Source organism: Saimiri boliviensis, chromosome 16, assembly GCF_048565385.1.
Source record: "Saimiri boliviensis isolate mSaiBol1 chromosome 16, mSaiBol1.pri, whole genome shotgun sequence".
Lineage (NCBI taxonomy): Eukaryota > Metazoa > Chordata > Mammalia > Primates > Cebidae > Saimiri > Saimiri boliviensis.
Window position 1 is genome coordinate 64,290,188 of NC_133464.1, and position 19,463 is coordinate 64,309,650.

The following is a 19,463-nucleotide window of genomic DNA, read 5'->3' on the forward strand; positions in this document are numbered from 1 at the left end:
AACAAACAAATAAGATTTTCAAATATAATCAAAAGGCACATATGACCAATCAGTGCTGAAGATAGACCTGAATGCCCATCTTCTAGTCATCTCTTGTCATTCCTTAGCAGCAATATCAAGAAGTGGATCCAAAATAGGGCATTTAGCTGCTTGAACAAGACTGTTTCTAAGACAGTCAGCTACAGTGGGCTACAGGGTAGCTAGGGAAGATGAGAGAGAAAAACTGTGTAAGATATGTTTTAAAATGGACAGTCATGTGCCAAACACGCAGTCCATGGCCTTGGCCTCACAGGAAAGTCTCATTAGAAAAACCTGAGCACCAGCTCTAGGTTTCTCACACAAAAGACCATACAAACATTTAGGCAGAGGATGGGCAGACACAGGTATAATGTTGACTTAGATCTCTTCAGCCTCCCCTCTATTTCTACTTTATTTCTAGTTTCTCTTTCTCGTCCTGGACCTCTCTAGGCCTTCGCTCATACTGCCTACCTGTATAAAATCACCTCTTTCCTCCTCTCACTCCATCTCTCTCCATACCTTTATTTTTTGAGATGCATTTTAAAAATGAATTATATATATTAGAGATGCCAGACAATGCTAAAATAAAAATACATTCACACTTTAGTGTGTGCTATCCAAATTATTTTCCATTGTAAAAATATAAATATATTAATATGTCTACATTTATGAATTCAGGAACAGTGTTCTGTGAACATTTTTCCCCACTTAAATCTACAATCTGGTCATTCTCCCATGTCCAGTTTTTTTTTTTTGTTTTTTTTTTTTTTTGAGACGGAGTCTCGCCCTGTCTCCAGGTTGGAGTGTAGTGGCACAATCTTGACTCACTGCAACCTTCACCTCCCAAGTTCAAGTGATTCTCCTGCCTCGGTCTCTGGAATAGCTAGGACTACAGATGTGCGCCACCGCACCCAAGATGGGGTTTTACCATGTTGGCCAGGATGGTCTTGATCTCTTGACCTTGTGATCCTCCTGCCTCAGCCTCCCAAAGTGCTGGAATTACAGGCATGAGCCACCAAGCCCATCCCAACAGTTTTAACAGTAATGGCTATCTACTGTTACACTGATTGCTCCAAAATTTAACCAATTTGATAACATATATTTAGGTTTCCTACAATTATTTTTATGTTGAAAACAAATATAAACAAGTATATTCATCTCTATTTACTATCCAGATAGTTTACTTATCTTTAAGTCAAACCTCAAAGAGCAGAACCCTATTAGCCCCATTTCTTTTTAAGGCTAATCAAGTGAAGCAGTGGGAGCCTCATTTTTTTAAAAAACCCTACACAATGAACAAAGACCCATCGTTTCACAATGACACTGCTGTATACAGTTTAATATTTACCTATTATTCTACCTTGATTTCTTTAAGCTCAAAAACAAGTATTCTGACAACCTAAAAATATTCTCTACAGGGTAATACATCTGTATTGCTAAAAATTAGTCCAAACTTAGAAACAAGCTGAGGACATTTTCTTGATGAGGCTTACATCCAAATGATAAATACCGAGACCTACAAACACACATCCAAACGAGAGAGGAAAGACTGGTTCCTGTCTATACCTATGGGTGTTGATTTTCCTGTAATCATTTATCAAGGGACAAGCACCAGTTACCTTATAAAGTGCTAACTAAGGCCAGGCGTGGTGGCTCACGCCCGCAATCTCAGTGCTTTGGGTGGCCAAGGCGGGCAGATCCCTTGAGGCCAGGAGTTTAAGACCAGCCTGGCCAACATGGTGAAGCTCCTGTCTCTACTAAAAATATTTTAAAAATTAGCCAGGCATAGTGGCACACACCTGTAATCTCAGCTACTCAGGAGGCTGAGCCAAAAGAATTGCTTGAACTCGGGAGGCAGAGGTTGCAGTGAGCCAATATCATGCCACTGTACTGCAACCTGGGTGACAGAGCAAGATTCTGTCTCAAAAATAAAAAAATAAAAATAATAAAATGCTAACTAAATAAAAGAGGCATGAGATTCTTCACTTGCAGTTAATTAATGCTGAGATTTACCTTTAAAGAAAATCATCTTTAAGTTTTCTATAAAATCTTCCTCTTTCTCTGCTATTCGGAATGCTAGTAACAGTCACCAGGTAAAAAGTGAAAAATCTTTGGTCCACAAATTCTAAGATGCAGTGTCTCAAATGGGTGGGTGGGGTGGGGGGTGTGTGTGTGTGTGTGTGTGTGTGTGTGTGTGCGTGCACGTATGCATCTTTGTCTCTGAGTCACTCTATGCCACAAGATGAAAGGGACCTGAATCTGGAATAAGACACCATGAAAGGGATGCTCAGTCCTCCAGGCTGCAGTGTCCACTCAGTAGAAACTCAGCGAGCAGCAGTGAGGGCCCAGGGTTGACAGAGGAAAAGGGAAGCAACTGCAAGTAGTCTGAGCAAGCGCAACAGAGACTGATCAGGTGGGATGAGACTAGCTTCTTATGGGATGAGAGACAATGCCTTTCCCTTCCCAATCCCACGCCAAAGGGAGTACAGAAACAGGGCCATGAACATTTGTTCAGGGATCCCTGCTATACAAGTGTAGCATGTCCACAGAGAACCATTATATAATTCAGACTTGGAATATCTTCTACATAAACCTCTATTTACTTTTTCAAAACAATTCTTTTGAGACGGGGTCTTGCTATGTTGCACAAGCTGGTCTCAAACTCCTGCGCTCAGCCATCCTCCCACCTCGGCCACCAAGAGTCGCTAGGATTATAGGCATGGGTGAATTTTTATTCTCTTGATTTCTAGAAAAACTGTGCTGTTCTAGAACAACCCTTTAATCCTAGATTTCATTGTAATGAACTTGTTTATTTTAGCAGACTCATTCTGCTGTTCTGTTATTGTACAATACTCATCTATAATATTGCCCACCAGTACTACCATGGATGTTCTCCCAGAAATACACACTACAGTCTACCAGCTTGTTTTCAAGGGTAGTTTCAGTAAAAACTGTAAGTTATCTGTAAATTACAAAGTACCAATACTCAAACCTTTTTAAAAAAAAAACAAAACCTGGGAGAAAGCATTTCAAGCCCCCCTCCTTTTACATTTTTGTGGTGGAAAAAAAAAAAAAAAAAAAAACATGTATATACACACATATTCCAAATATTTGGAGTAAAATCCACTTAACAAGCAATATATGCCAATGGTAAACAAAAGAGTACTTTACCATTTCTATGCAATTCTGGCCTTTTTAATTATTTTTTAAAGCCTGTATTTTCTGTCTTTATCACAGGCTTCAGACATACTAGTGCTGATGGACCCAACAAGAAGTTTCTAATGAACAACTGCTTAGCTGTCTCCTTGTTATTTTATATATATATATATATATATATATATATATATGGTGTCTACCCAGTTAACATTAGTCATATTTGAAAATAAAAGCCATCATATTTTTATTTTTTTATGATGATGTCCTCTAATAAAAGCCTGGGATACACAGTAGATGCTCTTAATAAACAAAAATTTCAAAACTTTTTTTTCATTTTCTTTCTTTTTTTTTTTTTTGGTGAGACATCTTACTCTGTGACCCAGGCTGGAGTGCAGTGGGATGATCTTGACTCACTGCACCCTCGACCTCCCATCTCAAGAAATCTTCCCACCTCAGCCTCCTGAGTAGCTGGGACTATAGGCACATGCCACTACACAAGGCTGATTTTATTTTTTGTAAAGACTAGGTTTCATTATGTTGCCCAGGAGTGCTGACCAGTATCAAACTCCTGGGGCTTGAGCGATTCTCCTGTTGCAGCCTCCCAAAGTGCTGGGATTACAGGTATGAGCCGCCACACCCAAACTAATTTCAAGACTTTTTAAACATCTTTAGGCAGGAGTCGGTGGCTCATGCCTGTAATCCTAGCACTTTGGGAGGCCAAGGCGGGCAGATCATATAAGGTCAGGAATTCAAGACCAGCCTGACCAATATGGTGAAACCCCATCTCTAGTAAAAATACAAAAATTAGTCACAGCTACTCAGGAGGCTGAGGCAGGAGAATCACTTGAACCCGGAGGCAGAGGTTGCAGTGAGCCAAGATCGCACCACTGCACTGAAGCCTGGGCAACAGAGAGACTCCGTCTCAAAAAGTAAAAAATTTAAAAATTTAAAAATAAAAATCTTTAAGTCCTTGGTGATGATATTTAAATTTTTTAAAAAATGATTAGGTTGAAACAAAAATGTCAAAATAGCCATGATCTGCTTTTCTCTTTGCTGGCATTCGCCAGTTGATGGATTTTAGCTTAGAAGACAGAGGCAGAAAGAATATACTATCCACACATAACAACCAGTCCTAACTTAAAATCAGCAATAGGTTCCCGAAAACTGCGACTTTAAGGGAAATGCTGCAGAGCATGTCCTCAAAGTTGTTTCCTTGAATGGTTCAACATTGTTTCATTATACTGTTGATGAGGAAAAAAATTGGTTTCATTTTATGCTGTTTCAGTTAAAGTCACAGTTTCCAGGAAGCAACCAGTAATGTTAAAGAGGACTGTCTGTACAATAAATCCATATATCTGGTGGCTAACAATGCTATGATATAAAATTCTTCAATTCTCAATTATCCATACAAAATGGAAGAGAGAAGTAGCATGTAAAACAAGGAGAAAAATAAATCACCCATTTTAAGAATAGGAAACCCTGATTCCCAGGATTCTGGTTGTTGACATGCAGGTCCAGGAGAAGGTGAGATTCCAGAAGAAAGTGGGACTCCCAGCCCACATGCAGATAACCTACAAGGTGGATAAACAGAACACAGCTAACCAGGGGTCAGCTATAACTAGCTTTGCAGTATTTCCACTCTTCCTCTTAAAAACAAAAACTGTGCAAGTATATCTGAAAGTCCATAAACCAAAAAGTGTCCATAATAGGGAGCACAGTGATTTCCTGGACAGAATCATTAAGACTTGGGCTTACTATCACCTTCTGCCAGAGTTTACACAAGAGGTAATTCAAAAGGAAATCTAGGGAAGAATGCAAAATGACTTTACCAAATAGGCACCAAGGTCTATACCTTTGTCATGAACTCCTCCAGCTGTTCTACAAACAGCTTGGTCTGCTGCTGGATAAACTGCTCACAGGCCGATTTCAGATGACGGTCTACATCTTTTTTAGAGTCAAGATAATGTTCTCTTATCTCAGGAGTACCCTTAAAAAGAAGATAACAATTTCTTCCTGTTTTTATGTGCCTAGAAATTACCAGACATGTAAAGAATGTTGTTTATCTCCCACCACCAATGAAACAGACTCCTTCTCACCTCCAACAAGAACTCTATCAAGGCATTGTTGCTATTCAGCCTAAAAAATCTTGGAACAGTCATAGGGTTCAGGATTTTAAATGCTGCATCTGTGAAACAAAATTACTCATCCAGTGAACATGTACAGTTTCAACAGCAAAGCCACATGTAACATACACCAGCTCTCCACTTTTTTAAGCCCTCCAAAAAGCCAATTCACCTTCACCAACTCACTTCCATGAAAGGCTGAGGGTGAGACGAGCACCAATGATGGCTACAGTACTCACAGAGTTATTTTCTGGAAGTTCGAATTGCAAAATGACTATTAATCTCAATTATTCACTTACCAAAAGAAAAATGATAAATGGTAATTGGTACCTTAAAATTTCACTGCTTTACTTTTAGGATGTTAAATCGGTTTTTTAAAAAGACTCGTATACTTACCCAGCTTCTTTGTTAAAAGCTGGCTGGCACAGAAATTTATTCATTTTAAGTAGAGTAAATAAACTAATGTGTCAGCCAAGAAGAAAACACCAAAAGGACATATTTACCCCTTAACCTCCAGACTAACTAGAATCTTTGAGAAGTATTAGCCGAGGTCTCATTGATGTTCAAATGCAATATGATATAACGTTAGTCTTGAGAGGTTAGAGGCGTAAAAGTAAAGATAGCAAGTATTATTAAGTGAGTAAGAAAAAAAAAATGTCTTTACTTTGCCAAACTAGATAAAGCAAAGCATGAAATCTTCCAATCCTGGTTTTGCAAGCACACGCTACCATAATACTTACTGCCTTGACCCTGGTAGTAAAGAACAAGGCCTCTCTCTATCAGTTCAGTATTCAGAGTAAAGACTTAGTAAATGGTTCTTTGTGTCTGCTATCTTTTCTATAAGACCCCTCAAAGATTCTGCACTAAACAGAATAAAATGGTAAGGTTACACAGACTTTGTAATATTTGTAGGAAAACATACTTTCAACCGAATTTTGCCACAGTCTCAAGATATTTCACTTTCTCTCACCTCAGTTGCTCTACACTAAAACCAAGCAGCAACAAATAACAAATTAGAAAAAAATGAAAGAAAGAAAATCAACCCTGCTCTATCCCATCACTTAAAGTAAGAACTGTCAGCAGCTGGGAATTCTTCAAGGTGTACGAGCATGATTCCCACAGCTCATACTGACAGGAAGGAATGAAATCAACCAGAAATGGGTGGGAGATGGAAGCCTCTGATCAGAATAAGCTTTAAAAAAACTATGTGTTCCATAAAGGCAAAAGCCAAGAAATCTGGCTCCTGTTTACAAAAACAAAACAAAACAAAAACACATGGTATGCTACTTCCAAGATTAAAGAAAAAAAAAAATAAAAATAATTCAGAAATTAAAAGATCACAAAGCACATAACACACAAACTTCACAGAACCAAAATACATTCTCCGTGGTGGACAAGACAAAGCAACAGGGAATAAGAAAGAGCAAACTGTTTTAAGAGGAATCATCATGAGGTTACACTGGCTCTTGGGTGAGTTAAATCAAATCCACTATCAGATAAGCACTGGAATTGGGGAACTAAAAACCTGTTATTCTTGAAAATCATATATTTGGGGTTCCTCTAAACCATAACACATAGAAAATAATTTGAATGACTGTTTTTTTTTAATTGCCCCAAAACATTCAGGAGATGTTAACTAATCACATAAATGAATGGCTTAAGGCATCAGAGCATAAATCTCTTAGAAATGTTTAAGATAAAGTTTACATAAATTTGTAAGTAATTAAGGGACATGAGGGATGTTTTTAACTGCTTAAGATCAATATCTTAGACAATAACTACTTTGATCTTTTAGAAATCATCTCTTGCTAATTTCAGGGACAAATCATTAGGCTGGATGAATCATCTTTCTCAAGATGATTCAATATCTATTACCAACTCAAAGACCCTATCCTACATGATTACAGATTTAATACCACTGAAGTTTAATTAAGCACCTGAAACTTATAAAGACATTAATATATATTTTCATTCATTTTCAGTCTTAATGATCTTGATAACCTCATGAAGGTATCATGACAAGTTGATCATGCTCATTTTACCTAAAAGGAAGGTGGGGTAGGGGAGCTGAAACACTCACCCAGAATTACACAAGGGCCAGGAAATGATGGGACAGGAAGAAAACCCAATTCTTTCAAATTCTTAGACAAGTACTCTTATTTTACGCAGCTGGCTTCCTAAATTTTCATAAACTGACAAACTCAACTCAGTGCTTAAAATCATCCCAACTAGTTGACACCACTTACTTATTAGGAAGCAGTTATTGTACTGATTTTTCACTTTTTAACTGGTTGTAGGAAAATGTGGCAAAGTCTATGTGAGTCCAATATTACAAACTGAAATGTCCAAATACAGTTCCCTTCATAAAGAAAATACAGCAAGTTAGAAGTCATTAGGATGGTGATAGATCAGCTTAGTATGAACAGGTAACATATTTAGCAAGTAAAGCATGCAAAAATTGCAGATGAACATAAAATAAACCTAAAACCTGTGCTGACACATCTGGACAGATCCAACACACCCAAGTGTGCCAGCCAGGACAGCAAAGTACCTCTAGTTTTCTTGAGGTCCAGGGAAATTTCCTTAATGGTGAATTCAGTGTGAAATGGAGCAATTTGTTCACGAAGTATCAAAAGGTGCTTAATTAAGAAAAGTTGTCCATCAATCTGAGTCTAAATTATAAGACAGAAAAATGGATACAATCACAGATTAAATCAAAATAGGAGCACATAAAGCATACATTATTAATCAATAGTAATCTACCTACGTTTACGGCTTTATGGTGTCAATTCTCTTTTGTTGTGCAATGAACTCTCTCCCCATGGTAGAATTACGTTAAAAAAAAATCTTCCTTCAATCTCTTTTTTTTTTTTTTTTGAGACCAAGTTTTGCTCTTGCTGCCCAGGCTGGAGTGCAATGGCATGATCTCAGCTCACTGCAGCCTCCACCTCCCAGGTTCAAGCAATTCTCTGCCTCAGCCTCCCAAGTAGCTTGGATTACAGGCATGCTCCACCATGCCCGGCTAATTTTTGTATTTTTAGTAGAGACGGGGTTTCTCCATGTTGGTCAGGCTGGTCTCCAACTCCCAACCCCAGGTGATCTACCTGCCTTAGACTCCCAAAGTGTTGGGATTACAGGCGTGAGCCATCATACCCAACCAGCTTCAAACTTTTATTGGCACTGTCACTCGCTCTACTTTAAAAATCCAAGAAAGTCAGACACAAGGCTGTAAAGCAACATGTTTAGAAAGAGAAGTCCAACCTACTTTCACCTGGTGCAGAAGTAGAAGAGATGAGGCAGCCTAACAGTGGCCCAGAGCAGAAGAGGTAAAGAAAGGCTCAAAGAATAAGCACAATCCTGACCTGGCCTGGCTTTCTAGTTTCTCCTCAGAAACATGGCTTTCACTATTTGATCAATATCTAGAACATAAGACATACCTATATTTATACAAATGTAAAATGATTTGGGGTTGCCATTTTGGATTCTCCTGCCACCAACACAGCTCTGACTACCCACATCCCCGAGAGTCCGGCATGTCCTTCTGCCCTCTCAAGACCCATCCACAAGAGTCTTGGGATTCAAGCTCAGTTCTCAAACCTCTGACTCAATCCTCAAATACTGAATAATCACAGCTCTCCTTTCAGAAAAAGGCTGTGGATTAATAAGAGCAAAGCTGTATTTGCTCCTTCTTGCCGTTACTCAAGGCAGCATCTTATTTTGAAAATATTGCTAATGAAATTTTTACATTACCTTAGGAAAAGATAAAGTTAACTTTCAGTAAGCAATATAAAATTTTAAAGGAATTATTACATGAAGATTCCTTCTCAGTCTCACGCTCTCTCCCCACCCGTTTTAATAAACGTAATCAATGACTTATGTAATGGAAACTCACTTTGCATCCTGCAACCAGGTAAGTAGGAAATGCTACATATTTTAAATATTTGCTCTATTTTTAAAAGACCTAACAACTCTGATGCCAAAAATAGTATCTCATAGATTTTATTTACTTTACTAAAGCTATTGTAATCCAGCATACAGTATCATGTTAATTTGTTGACAGGTACTCAGTTTAAGTATGTAAGAATAATTTCTTGCCTTAAAAAACTCTTTAAGACACTAATCCATTTTCATTGATCACTTTTTAAGGAAAAAGTACACAAATTCAACCATGAGAATAATAGCTAGTGTCTTAACAAATTGAGAGCTTCCCCATACATACTTAACCCTCTTATAACATATAGGAAACAGAATCAGATAAAAGAGGATGGGCTACAGATAATGAAGGCAAAAGACCAAAGGTCAAAAGGCTTTTCATGTCTCCCTTAAAAGAGAGAACATAGCTGGGTTTAGTGGCTCACGCCTGTAATCCTAACATTTTGGGAGGCCGAGGTGGGGGGATCACTTGAGGTCAGGCATTCAAGACCAGCCTGGCCAACATGGTGAAACCCTGTCTCTATTAAAAATACAAATATTAGCTGGGCATGGTAGCGCACGCCTGTAATCCCAGCTACTTGGGCAGCTGAGGCACAAGAATGGCTTGAACCCGGGAAATGGATGCAGGTTGCAGCGAGCCAAGATCATGCCACCTCACTCCAGGCTGGGTGATAGAGTGAGATTCTGTCTTAAAAAAGAGAGAGAGAGAGAGAGAGAGAGAGAGAGAGAGAGAGGAGAGGACAGTGGTACAAGAAGATATAAGCCTATGAACTTTTTTAAAAATTAGGTCATTTTTTTCTTTCCTGATGATCTTTGGAAAATAAAGAAATGTGCAGGGAATGAGAGAAAAAAATCACCTATGGTCACCTAAAAGATTTCACTGCTACATATTTTCTTCAATGTATTTTATTACATAGTCATACCACATATCTGATTTGTATCTTGAATTTCTATTGCCTTAATATGTTTAAGTTAAATTTTATTGTTTCATTTTTAAAAATTTAATGACTGTGTAATATTCTGTTATATAAAACATGACACAATTTTTCCTTAATGTTTGGCATGCGTGTTCTAATTTCATCTATTATCAAAATGTGTGGGCACAGACTTGAAAATACTTGTTAAAACTTAAATCTGCCTGTCTATAACTTTATTTCTAGTCCCCATGTGAAAATTTCATTTCACCTCTTCATTTCATGAATGAGAAAAATAGTGGTCACAAAGGTAGAGCTTTCCTAGCAACAAGATCCCAAGATCCCAAATGATTTTGTGGTGATGTATATACATATATATAATTTATCTAAAGCCTTGAACTTAAAAGTCACATTTATAAATCTGTAAGTCAAAAAAGTTCACACGATTTGAACACTCCAGGTAGGAAGAAAATTTTGGCTGGAAACAGCTCCCACAGCTACTTCCCGATAGGTGACAGATATTTTAATAGGAGAGTTATGCAAAGCAACACTTTTGAACATGCTCTACTTCCTGAAAAAAAAAAAAAAAACTCAGGGGCTATGGGAGAAGCACATGCCAGCAGCCTTCAGGCCAGATCCCTTCTGGATTAAAAACTGTAAACTGCTGAGCACAATGGCTAACACCTGTATTCCCAGTACTTTGGAAGGCTGAGTCAAGAGGATCGTTTGAGTCTAGGAATTTGAGACCAGCCTGGGAAACTTGGTGAGTTCCTGTCTCCACAAAAAGCAAAAATAAAAAATTTAGCCAGGTGCCTATAGTCTTGCGGCTCAGGAAGCTGAAGCAGGAGGACTGCTTCAGCCCAGGAGGTTGAGGCTGCAGCAAACAGAGATCACACCACTGCACTCCAGCTTAGGTGACAGATTATTCTGACCCTCTTTCAAAAAAAAAAAAAAAAAAAAGGCTGGGGGCAGTGGCTCATCACACCTGTAATTCCAGCATTCTAGGAGGCCAAGGTGGGCAGATGACTTCAGGCCAGAAGTTTGAGACCAGCCTGAGCAACATGGCAAAATCCTATCTCTACAAAAAATAAAAAACTTGGCCAGGGCATGAAGGTGCATGCCTGTAGTCCCAAGTTCTTGGAAGGCTGAGGTAGGAGGGTGGATTAAGCTCAGGAGATTGAGACTGCAGTAAGCCATGATCATACCACTGCACTCCAACCTAGGAGACAGAGCAAGACCCTGTCTCAAAAACAAACAAAACTATAAGCCATACAGTCATGGTAACTCCTTCTAGTCACACAACCCAGAGCCACCATTACCTGTCCTCAAAACTAACTGACTCATTTCCTCCATGTAAGAACATTAAACTATTTAAAACATTATCATAGAGATGATTATAAATTGTGATGTTTCCTTGAAAATGCTTTCTTGGTATTCCAGGGAAATAGTATCATTTCCCCAGTGGCTAGGGCTACCACAAGAAATCTTTACCCTACAGAATGTGTAACCTAAGTACCACTTTTGGTCCGTTAGCAAAGTTGGACTCTCTTATATAGCACAGTCTTTATTTAGCAGTATGATGAAAAACCAGCTTCTCTCAAACAGCTGCAAAATTCAATCATGTTAAACAAATCCTACTGCCAAAACAGCTATAAATTTCTGTGCCTATAAGTAAATGCTATATTCCACAATATTTTACCAGGAAACAAGATTTCACCTAACACTTCATCAAACCTTGTTTTTGCTGATTGACTCTGATGCTCCAAGTAAGGACTGAATGCAGGCAGACAATGCTTCCTGTGATAATCCTTGGAACACTGCCCTCTGGTGGAATAAAAGAGAATAATTAGCCTGTGGCACTTGACAAAACAAAAAAAGGAAAATCCTAGGCTGTGAGTGCAAATAACAATGCCTGCTTGCCCTCACGGTTGGATTAATTTACTACTGGTACTATTCTTCCTGATTCCCTATTCCCATGCAACCTTTCTAGACCGACACGTAGATCGGTAACATGCAGTCATCTCTGGAAACATGTGACCCGTCGATAAATACTGATTAGCATGCTAGGCACTGAGCCAGATGCTAGAAATAAAGGCAGGCATGGTTCTGACCTCATGGAGCCCTTGCTCCAACACGATCTCATGTGGGGCTGTTTTTTAAGTCTCTAAAACCAACTTTAAAACAAACCTTCAGTAAATCCACTTCTAAAAATACATCAGCATTGTATTTTAAGATTCATGTACATGGCTCTTCATTACAGTATTATTTATGTTACATAAATGTTCAATGACAGGGGACTGACAAAATACTACTAAATCTAAATTATAGAATACTGTTTATGAACTCAAAGAATGCTGAAGGAGGCACTGAAGTTCTTATAAAATAGAGTTTAAAAAAAAAAAAAAGGTTACAAAATGGTATGTGCAGTATGATTCTTCCTTTAATTCTGCCATTACAATCTTCCCTGAGGTGTGGGATGGTGGTTAGTCTCCTTGCTTCCCGCCCCACCCCCCACCAGCCTCCATTCTATCTGAGATGGATGGATATGAGCCTATTCATTATTGGGCCCCTGTTCTGGGCCCTGGTCTCCAACTTGCTGTTACTCTGTTTTTACATTGCTTCTCCCCACTCTGTGGTTTCCCACAAAGCTACTGCAGGAAGGAGAGATTAGAGCTGCCACCTACTGGGTCACTAACCCTGCCTAGGAAAGCTTAAGATGAACAGCTTAGACCAAGACCCTCGCCTTCTCCTGCTCAGCCTTAATGTATCTTACACTGGATTTTCTTTCCTCACCATCGATAGGTAAGACTGAAAGTGTTAAGATTTGAATATAAGCTAGGTGAAAAAAGAATAAGCAAGCCTAAGGCATAAAACCAAACTGGCAGAGTGACCTCCTTAGGCCTACTTACTATTTAGCTAAAATGCTCCTTAGGCACCCTAAGCGGCTGTATTTACTGGTGTCTGTGGTGACAATGGGTTCTATGTGGAATATGCCTCCTGTGTATTTTCCTTGGGATCCTGACTCCACTGCAGGAAGTTGCTGAATCTCAGCCTAATATTATTATTCAACAAACCTAAATGACAGCCTGGGGAGGAAGAGATGCCAAATGTCCAAACCTCTCTCTGGAAGAGATCTCATCAGCTGGGTAAAAAAGCTGAGGCATCTAAGTCTGTAGAGGTGATCTGGGCCCATCTTTAAAAGTCCCAGAACTGGGCAAAAGGCACTTTTGGTAGCATTTCAAAATCTATAAGCACAAAGCCCAGCAATTATGCATTTTAAATTAAAGAGAAGTGTAGACTCTACTGACCCCAATGAAACAACTGTGCAGTCCGAGGATTCTGTGGTATAAAGTATCTGTGGTGTAAGGGTAAATGCATACCGTTTTGAACTATATCCTTAAGAAATAGTGGCATCTAGACAATTCATTCCATGACTGCTATACTTAATTTGCTCTAAATGCAGTCAGGGTTACAGCAATCAAATTAATAAATCAAGTGAATTAAAACCACCATATTTTATAAAATATTTTGGTTTAGCAACAAATCACTGACAGCAAATAAATGTCAACAAATCTGATGTTGCAGAGAATGATAATCATATCATTAAACTGGAGTGCTTAAAATAATGCTGTCCTCTGATATCAATGTACAGTCTAAGCTGGTGCTTGAAATTCAAAAAGGTGCTGCTAACTTTAGCAAATTACTAAGTCCCTGGTTAGAAACACATGTCATCTTAATACTCCTTGTTAGGGATGTGGATTCAAACTAAGTGTAAAACTAAAGTAGCTGCAATTAATACTAAACTTAATTAATAGGCCAGGCATGGTCCTGTAATCCCAGTACTTTGGGAGGCCAAGGTGCGTGGATCGCCTGAGGTCAGGAGTTCAAGACCAGCCTGGCCAACATTGTGAAACCCCATCTCTACTAAAAATACAAAAATTAACTGGGCCTGGTGGTGGGCGCCAGTAACTCCAGCTACTCAGGATGCTACGGTGGGAGAATCTCTTGAACCCAGGAGGTGAGGCTGCAGTGAGCCAAGATTGCACCACTGCACTCCAGCCTGGGCAACAGAGCAAGACTCTGTCTCAAAAAACAAAAAATCAAATACTTAACCTTTCTATATCTCTGTCTTCATCTATAAACTAAGGCAGGCAAATTAACCAGTTGTTTTAAACTTATTTGTGGTTGTGAACTCCTTTAAGAATCAATGAATGCTAAAGATGTTTTCCTCACAAATGCACATATAAAACAGTCATGCAAAATTTGCCCACAATTTTGAGGTGTCCATATACTCCCCAAAGCCCAGTACTGAATTCTAAAGTTCTATAGAAAGCTCAGGTTACAAATTCCTAAATTAGCTTGACCTTCAAGTTACTTCTATATCTAAAAATCATGATTTTAAGACTAGCCCACAAAATACTTCATCAAGATCTTAAAATGTAAATTAAAAAATATTTCAAGTGAAAGAGTAAGCAATTTACAATAAAGATACACATACATCTATGCATCTGTATAATTTGGAGAGACAGACAAGAGTTCTTCGAACTGTAGGATACCACATTCCATGAAGATCTGCTGGAGAAATTGTGGTCTGTGGTCTAGGATTGAGGGATTCTGTTGAACCTAAAACCCAATGGAAAAGAAGACACATTTCACACATGTGGATGTTTCACACATATGCTTACAATAATTTACATGGCAACTATAAACTGTTTATTCTCGTTAGCTATCAATAGCTAGTGGGTATCAATTTTTACCAGCCTCAGCTCTCATCAAGAATATCATAAGAAATCTAAATCAGTGACAGGTGAGACTTTTTTTTTTTTTTTTTTTTCTGTCCAAGTCTGAAGGATATAGATATGGAGGCTGAGAAGGGAAAGGTTTGGGCTGGAATGGTTCCTGAGTCCTGGACTAGAGGGAGATAGTATTACTAATATGCAAGAAAGGAGTCACAGATGAGAGTAAATTTCAGGGGTTAAGAAAAGGCAGCAGTAATAAATTTGGAATACAGTAAGTCTGAGGTTATCTTCTGCCTCTATCTGGTGATTGATAACAATGATGATAAGAATTATAACAGAGGCTCATATATTATTGAGCAGCTAGCTACAATGTCCCAGGCACTTGCAGAGTTCTTGGCATTTGTAATGTCAAATTGAATCTACAATTCCATGAAGTGGCTCTGTACTCTCATAAACTCCCATTTATAGGTGAGGAAATGGACGTGTAAACCACAGCAGAGCCGGGGTTTAGATTCACTTTGATGGCACAGCCCATGTGTTTACCCACTGTTATTTATGCTGCTTCCAAGTCCTACTGATCTGCTGATTCTACCTCTTTTGCTCATCTCTATTTCTTTTCTTTTCTTTTTTTTTTTCCTTTTCTTTTTTTTTTTTTTTTGAGACGGAGTTTCGCTCTTGTTACCCAGGCTGGAGTGCAATGGCACGATCTCGGCTCACCGCAACCTCCGCCTCCTAGATTCAGGCAATTCTCCTGCCTCAGCCTCCTGAGTAGCTGGGATTACAGGCACGCACCACCATGCCCAGCTAGTTTTTTGTATTTTTAGTAGAGACGGGGTTTCACCTTGTTGACCAAGATGGTCTCGATCTCTTGACCTCGTGATCCACCCGCCTCGGCCTCCCAAAGTGCTGGGATTACAGGCTTGAGCCACCGCGCCCGGCTTCTTTTTTTTTTTTTTTTTTTAAGACAGAGTCTCACTCTGCCATTGGAGTGCAGTGGCACGATCTTGGCTCACTGCAACCTCTGTCTCCCGGGCTCAAGCGATTCTTGTGCCTCAGCCTCCTGAGTAGCTGGGATGACAGGCATGTGCCACCATGCCCAGCTAATTTTTGTATTTTTAGTAGAAGTGGGATTTTACCATGTTGGCCAGGCTGGTCTCGAACTCCTGACCTCCAGTGATCCACCTGCCTTGGCCTTGTCTACTTATTTTCATCACCACTGCTGTGGTTTAAATGCTGGTCCCCTTCAAAATCATGTTGAAACTTCATCCTCAATGTGATGGTTTTTTGAGACAGGGTCTCACTCTGTCGCCCATGCTGGAGTGCAGTGGTACAATCATGGCTCACTGCAGCCTCAACCTCCCCAAGCTTAGGTGATCCTCTTTTTTTTTTTTTTTTTTTTTTTTATAAAGGCCCCATCTTAAAGGCCCACTTTCTTTTTTTTTTTTTTTTGAGAAAAAGAATAATAAGAAAAAGAACAAAGAAGAGGAAGAAAGAGAAAGAGGAAGAGGGAGAGAGAATGGGGGTATTGCTTTGCTGCCCGGGCTAGAATGCAGTCCAAATATGGGTATGCCTACAATTGTCCCCAATAATGGAGACATGAAAGAAAATGAGGGAAGAGAGCAACAAACAAGGAGCCAACCAACATTTCGTTTAAACTTCCAAGTTGATATGATGTGGTACTGATGAGAGTGTATATTCTGTGTAAAGTGGAGAGTTCTATAAATATTAATTACGTTTACTTGTTCCAGATCTGAGTTCAAGTCCTGGATATCGTTATTAATTTTCTGTCTCATTGATCTGTCTAATATTAACGTTGAAGTCTCCCACTATTATTGTGTGAGAGTCTAAGTCTCTATAAGTCTTGTATGTCTGGGTATTCCTGTATTGGGTGCGTGTATATTTAGGACCTTTAACTCTTCTTGTTGTTGCATTGATTCTTTTATCATTATATAATGTCCTTCTTTGCTTCTTTTGATCTTTGTTGCTTTAAATACTATTTTATCAGAGGCAAAAATTGTAACTTCTGCTTTTTATTTATTTTTGCTCTCTAGTTGGTTGGTAAGTCTCTCTCCATCCTTTGTTTTGAGTCTTTGTGTATCCTTGAATGTGAGATGGGTCTGGATGCAGCATACAGTTTTAGTTTTTTGTCCAAATTGCCTGTCTTTGAATTGAGGAATTTAGTCAATTTAAATTTAGAATTAATAATGATATGTGAGTTTAATACTGTCATTTAATATTAGCTGGCTATTTTGCCCATTAGTTGATGTAAATTCTTCATTATATTGATGTTCTTTACTTTTTGGTATTTTTTAGAAAGGCTGATACTGTTTGTTCCTTTCTATGTGTAGTGGTTCTTTCAGAAGCTCTTGTAAAGCAGGCCTGGTGGTGATGAATTCTCTGAGTGCTTGCTTGTTCACAAAAAACTTTATTTTTCCTTCACTTATGAAGCTTAGTTTGGCTGGATGTGAAATTCTTGGTTGAAAGTTCTTTCTTTAAGGATGTTGAATATTGGTCCCCACTCTCTTCTGGCTTGTAGGGTTTCTGCTGAGAGATCTGCTGTAAGTCTGATAGGCTTCCCTTTGTGGGTAACCTGACCTTTCTCTCTGGCTGCCCTTAGTATTTTCTCCTTCATTTCAACCCTGGTGAATCTGACAATTATGTGCCTTGGAGCTGCTCTTCTTGAGGAATATTTTTGTGGTGTTCTCTGTATTACCTGGAGCTGAATATTATCCTGCCTTACTAAGTTGGGAAAATTTTCCTGAATAATATCCCGAAGCATATTTTCCAGCTTGGATTCATTCTCTTTGTCACATTCAGGTACACCTATCAAGCGTAGATTAGGTCTTTTCACATAGTCCCATATTTCTTGGAGACTTTGCTCATTCCTTTTTATCCTTTTTTCTCTAATCTTGTCTTCTTGTTTTATTTCATTGAGTTGGTCTTCGACCTCTGATATCCTTTCTTCTGCTTGATCAATTCGGCTGTTAAAACTTGTGCATACTTCATGTAGTTCTCGTATTGTGTTTTTCAGTTCCATCAATTCACTTATTTTCCTCTCTAAATTTTGTATTCTTGTTGACATTTCGTCAAACCTTTTTTCAAAGTTCTTAGTTTCTTTAGATTGTGTTAGCACAAGTTCTTTTAATTCACAGAAGTTTCTTACTATCCACGTTTTGAAGCCTGCTTCTGTAATTGGAACCCACTCGTTCTCCATCAAGCCTTGTTTCGTTGCTGATGAGGAACTGTGATCCCCTGCTGAGGGAGAGGCGTTCTCATCTTGGGTATTCTCAGCCTTTTTTGGCTGTTTTCTTCCCTTCGTTGTAGATTTATCCATCTGTGGTCTTTATAATTACCGTCTTTGTAATTGGGTTTCTGAGTGGACGTCCAACTTATTGATTCTCAGCGCCGAAATCTGAGCAACCCACTGCGCCGACCAAATCAGCGGCGTTAAGATTGATGGTGCCTTTCTGACTCTGCACCAAGAACCGACGCTCCGAGGCGCCGGCAAAACCGCCTCGCCGGTCACAAGAGTCGCACTGGCGACCCGTGGGGCTCCTCCGCTGGGAATCTCCTGGTGCGTGAGCAACAAGAATTCATGTGAAGGTGTGGCGTCCTCTCGTTCTTTGCGTTTTCAGTAGGAGCTATAATCCCGAGCTGCTAGTGATCAGCCATCTTGGATCTCTCTCCTGAGACTTAACATTATAAGTGGGAATGCATGTACGTACACATACGAATATGTACATACATACATTCCAGCTTCATATACATATGCTCAACCCAAGGCGTCTAGCCAGTGCTTTCACTTTACAGTTTTGTAAGCTTTTTTCCAAAAACAGGTAATACTTATATAATCTTTTCTTTTTCTCTGACCACTCCTATTCAACTTGCATAACTTTTAAATCTCTTCCATAAGAGCTTACCACTTTAAACTAATGTCTAATTTCTATGAAGTCTCTTTAAAAAAAAGAATAAACAAATTACATCAAAGAATATTTAGGAAATGAAATTCAGTTTTCCTAAGGAATATGCTATCTCCAGAATCCCTTCTTCAAAATAAAGTGCCAAAAGAATTCCCCCAAATAAAAATTTAGTCAAACAAATGTGTTTAAGTACTTTAAAGCCAGAAGTTCAGCTTGTGTTCATTTTTTCCCCTTTCCTGTGTAACTAAGTAGCTCCCCAGGGTAAACCATCAAAAGGCAAGTGCCTCCTGGCTGCCTCTTCTGAGGAGCAGAGCAAGCCCGGGACCAGGGCTTCTCCCACAGCCCTCCTGCACGTCTGCCTCCATCGGCCTCTGCGGGTCTCACCTCCCCATCACTTGCTCTACATACAGAATAAAGCTGTGCTTTTTGAAGGTAGTGGGAACTGGTCTCTTCACAAAATGGTCCCTCCACCGATTTGCCCTGGCACCTTCTACGCCATGAACATCACATCAATTAAAGCCCTCCTTTCAGAGGCTTCTCATTCTCTCACTTCCAACGTATCTCAGAACCAGGAAAAGTGATTTTGACATACTCTTTCTGGTTTTGCTCCACTTCCTACCTGATTCTGAGCCTTGCTTTCCACCCCAGGTTCTATCACCA

The 19,463-nt window shown here is 39.2% G+C and overlaps 1 protein-coding gene across 1 annotated transcript in view; it reads right to left on the minus strand.

Annotated features, from left to right (window-relative positions):
- COG3 (component of oligomeric golgi complex 3) overlaps positions 1 to 19,463 on the minus strand; it is a 68,557-nt gene that overhangs the window by 12,996 nt on the left and 36,098 nt on the right. The window contains exons 15-19 of the mRNA XM_003934360.3: positions 14,643 to 14,767; positions 11,879 to 11,968; positions 7,849 to 7,969; positions 5,271 to 5,359; positions 5,027 to 5,161 (exon numbers count right to left, since the gene is read on the minus strand). Coding sequence (XP_003934409.1) covers positions 5,027 to 5,161; positions 5,271 to 5,359; positions 7,849 to 7,969; positions 11,879 to 11,968; positions 14,643 to 14,767 — 560 coding nt within the window. The remainder of the gene's footprint in view (positions 1 to 5,026; positions 5,162 to 5,270; positions 5,360 to 7,848; positions 7,970 to 11,878; positions 11,969 to 14,642; positions 14,768 to 19,463) is intronic.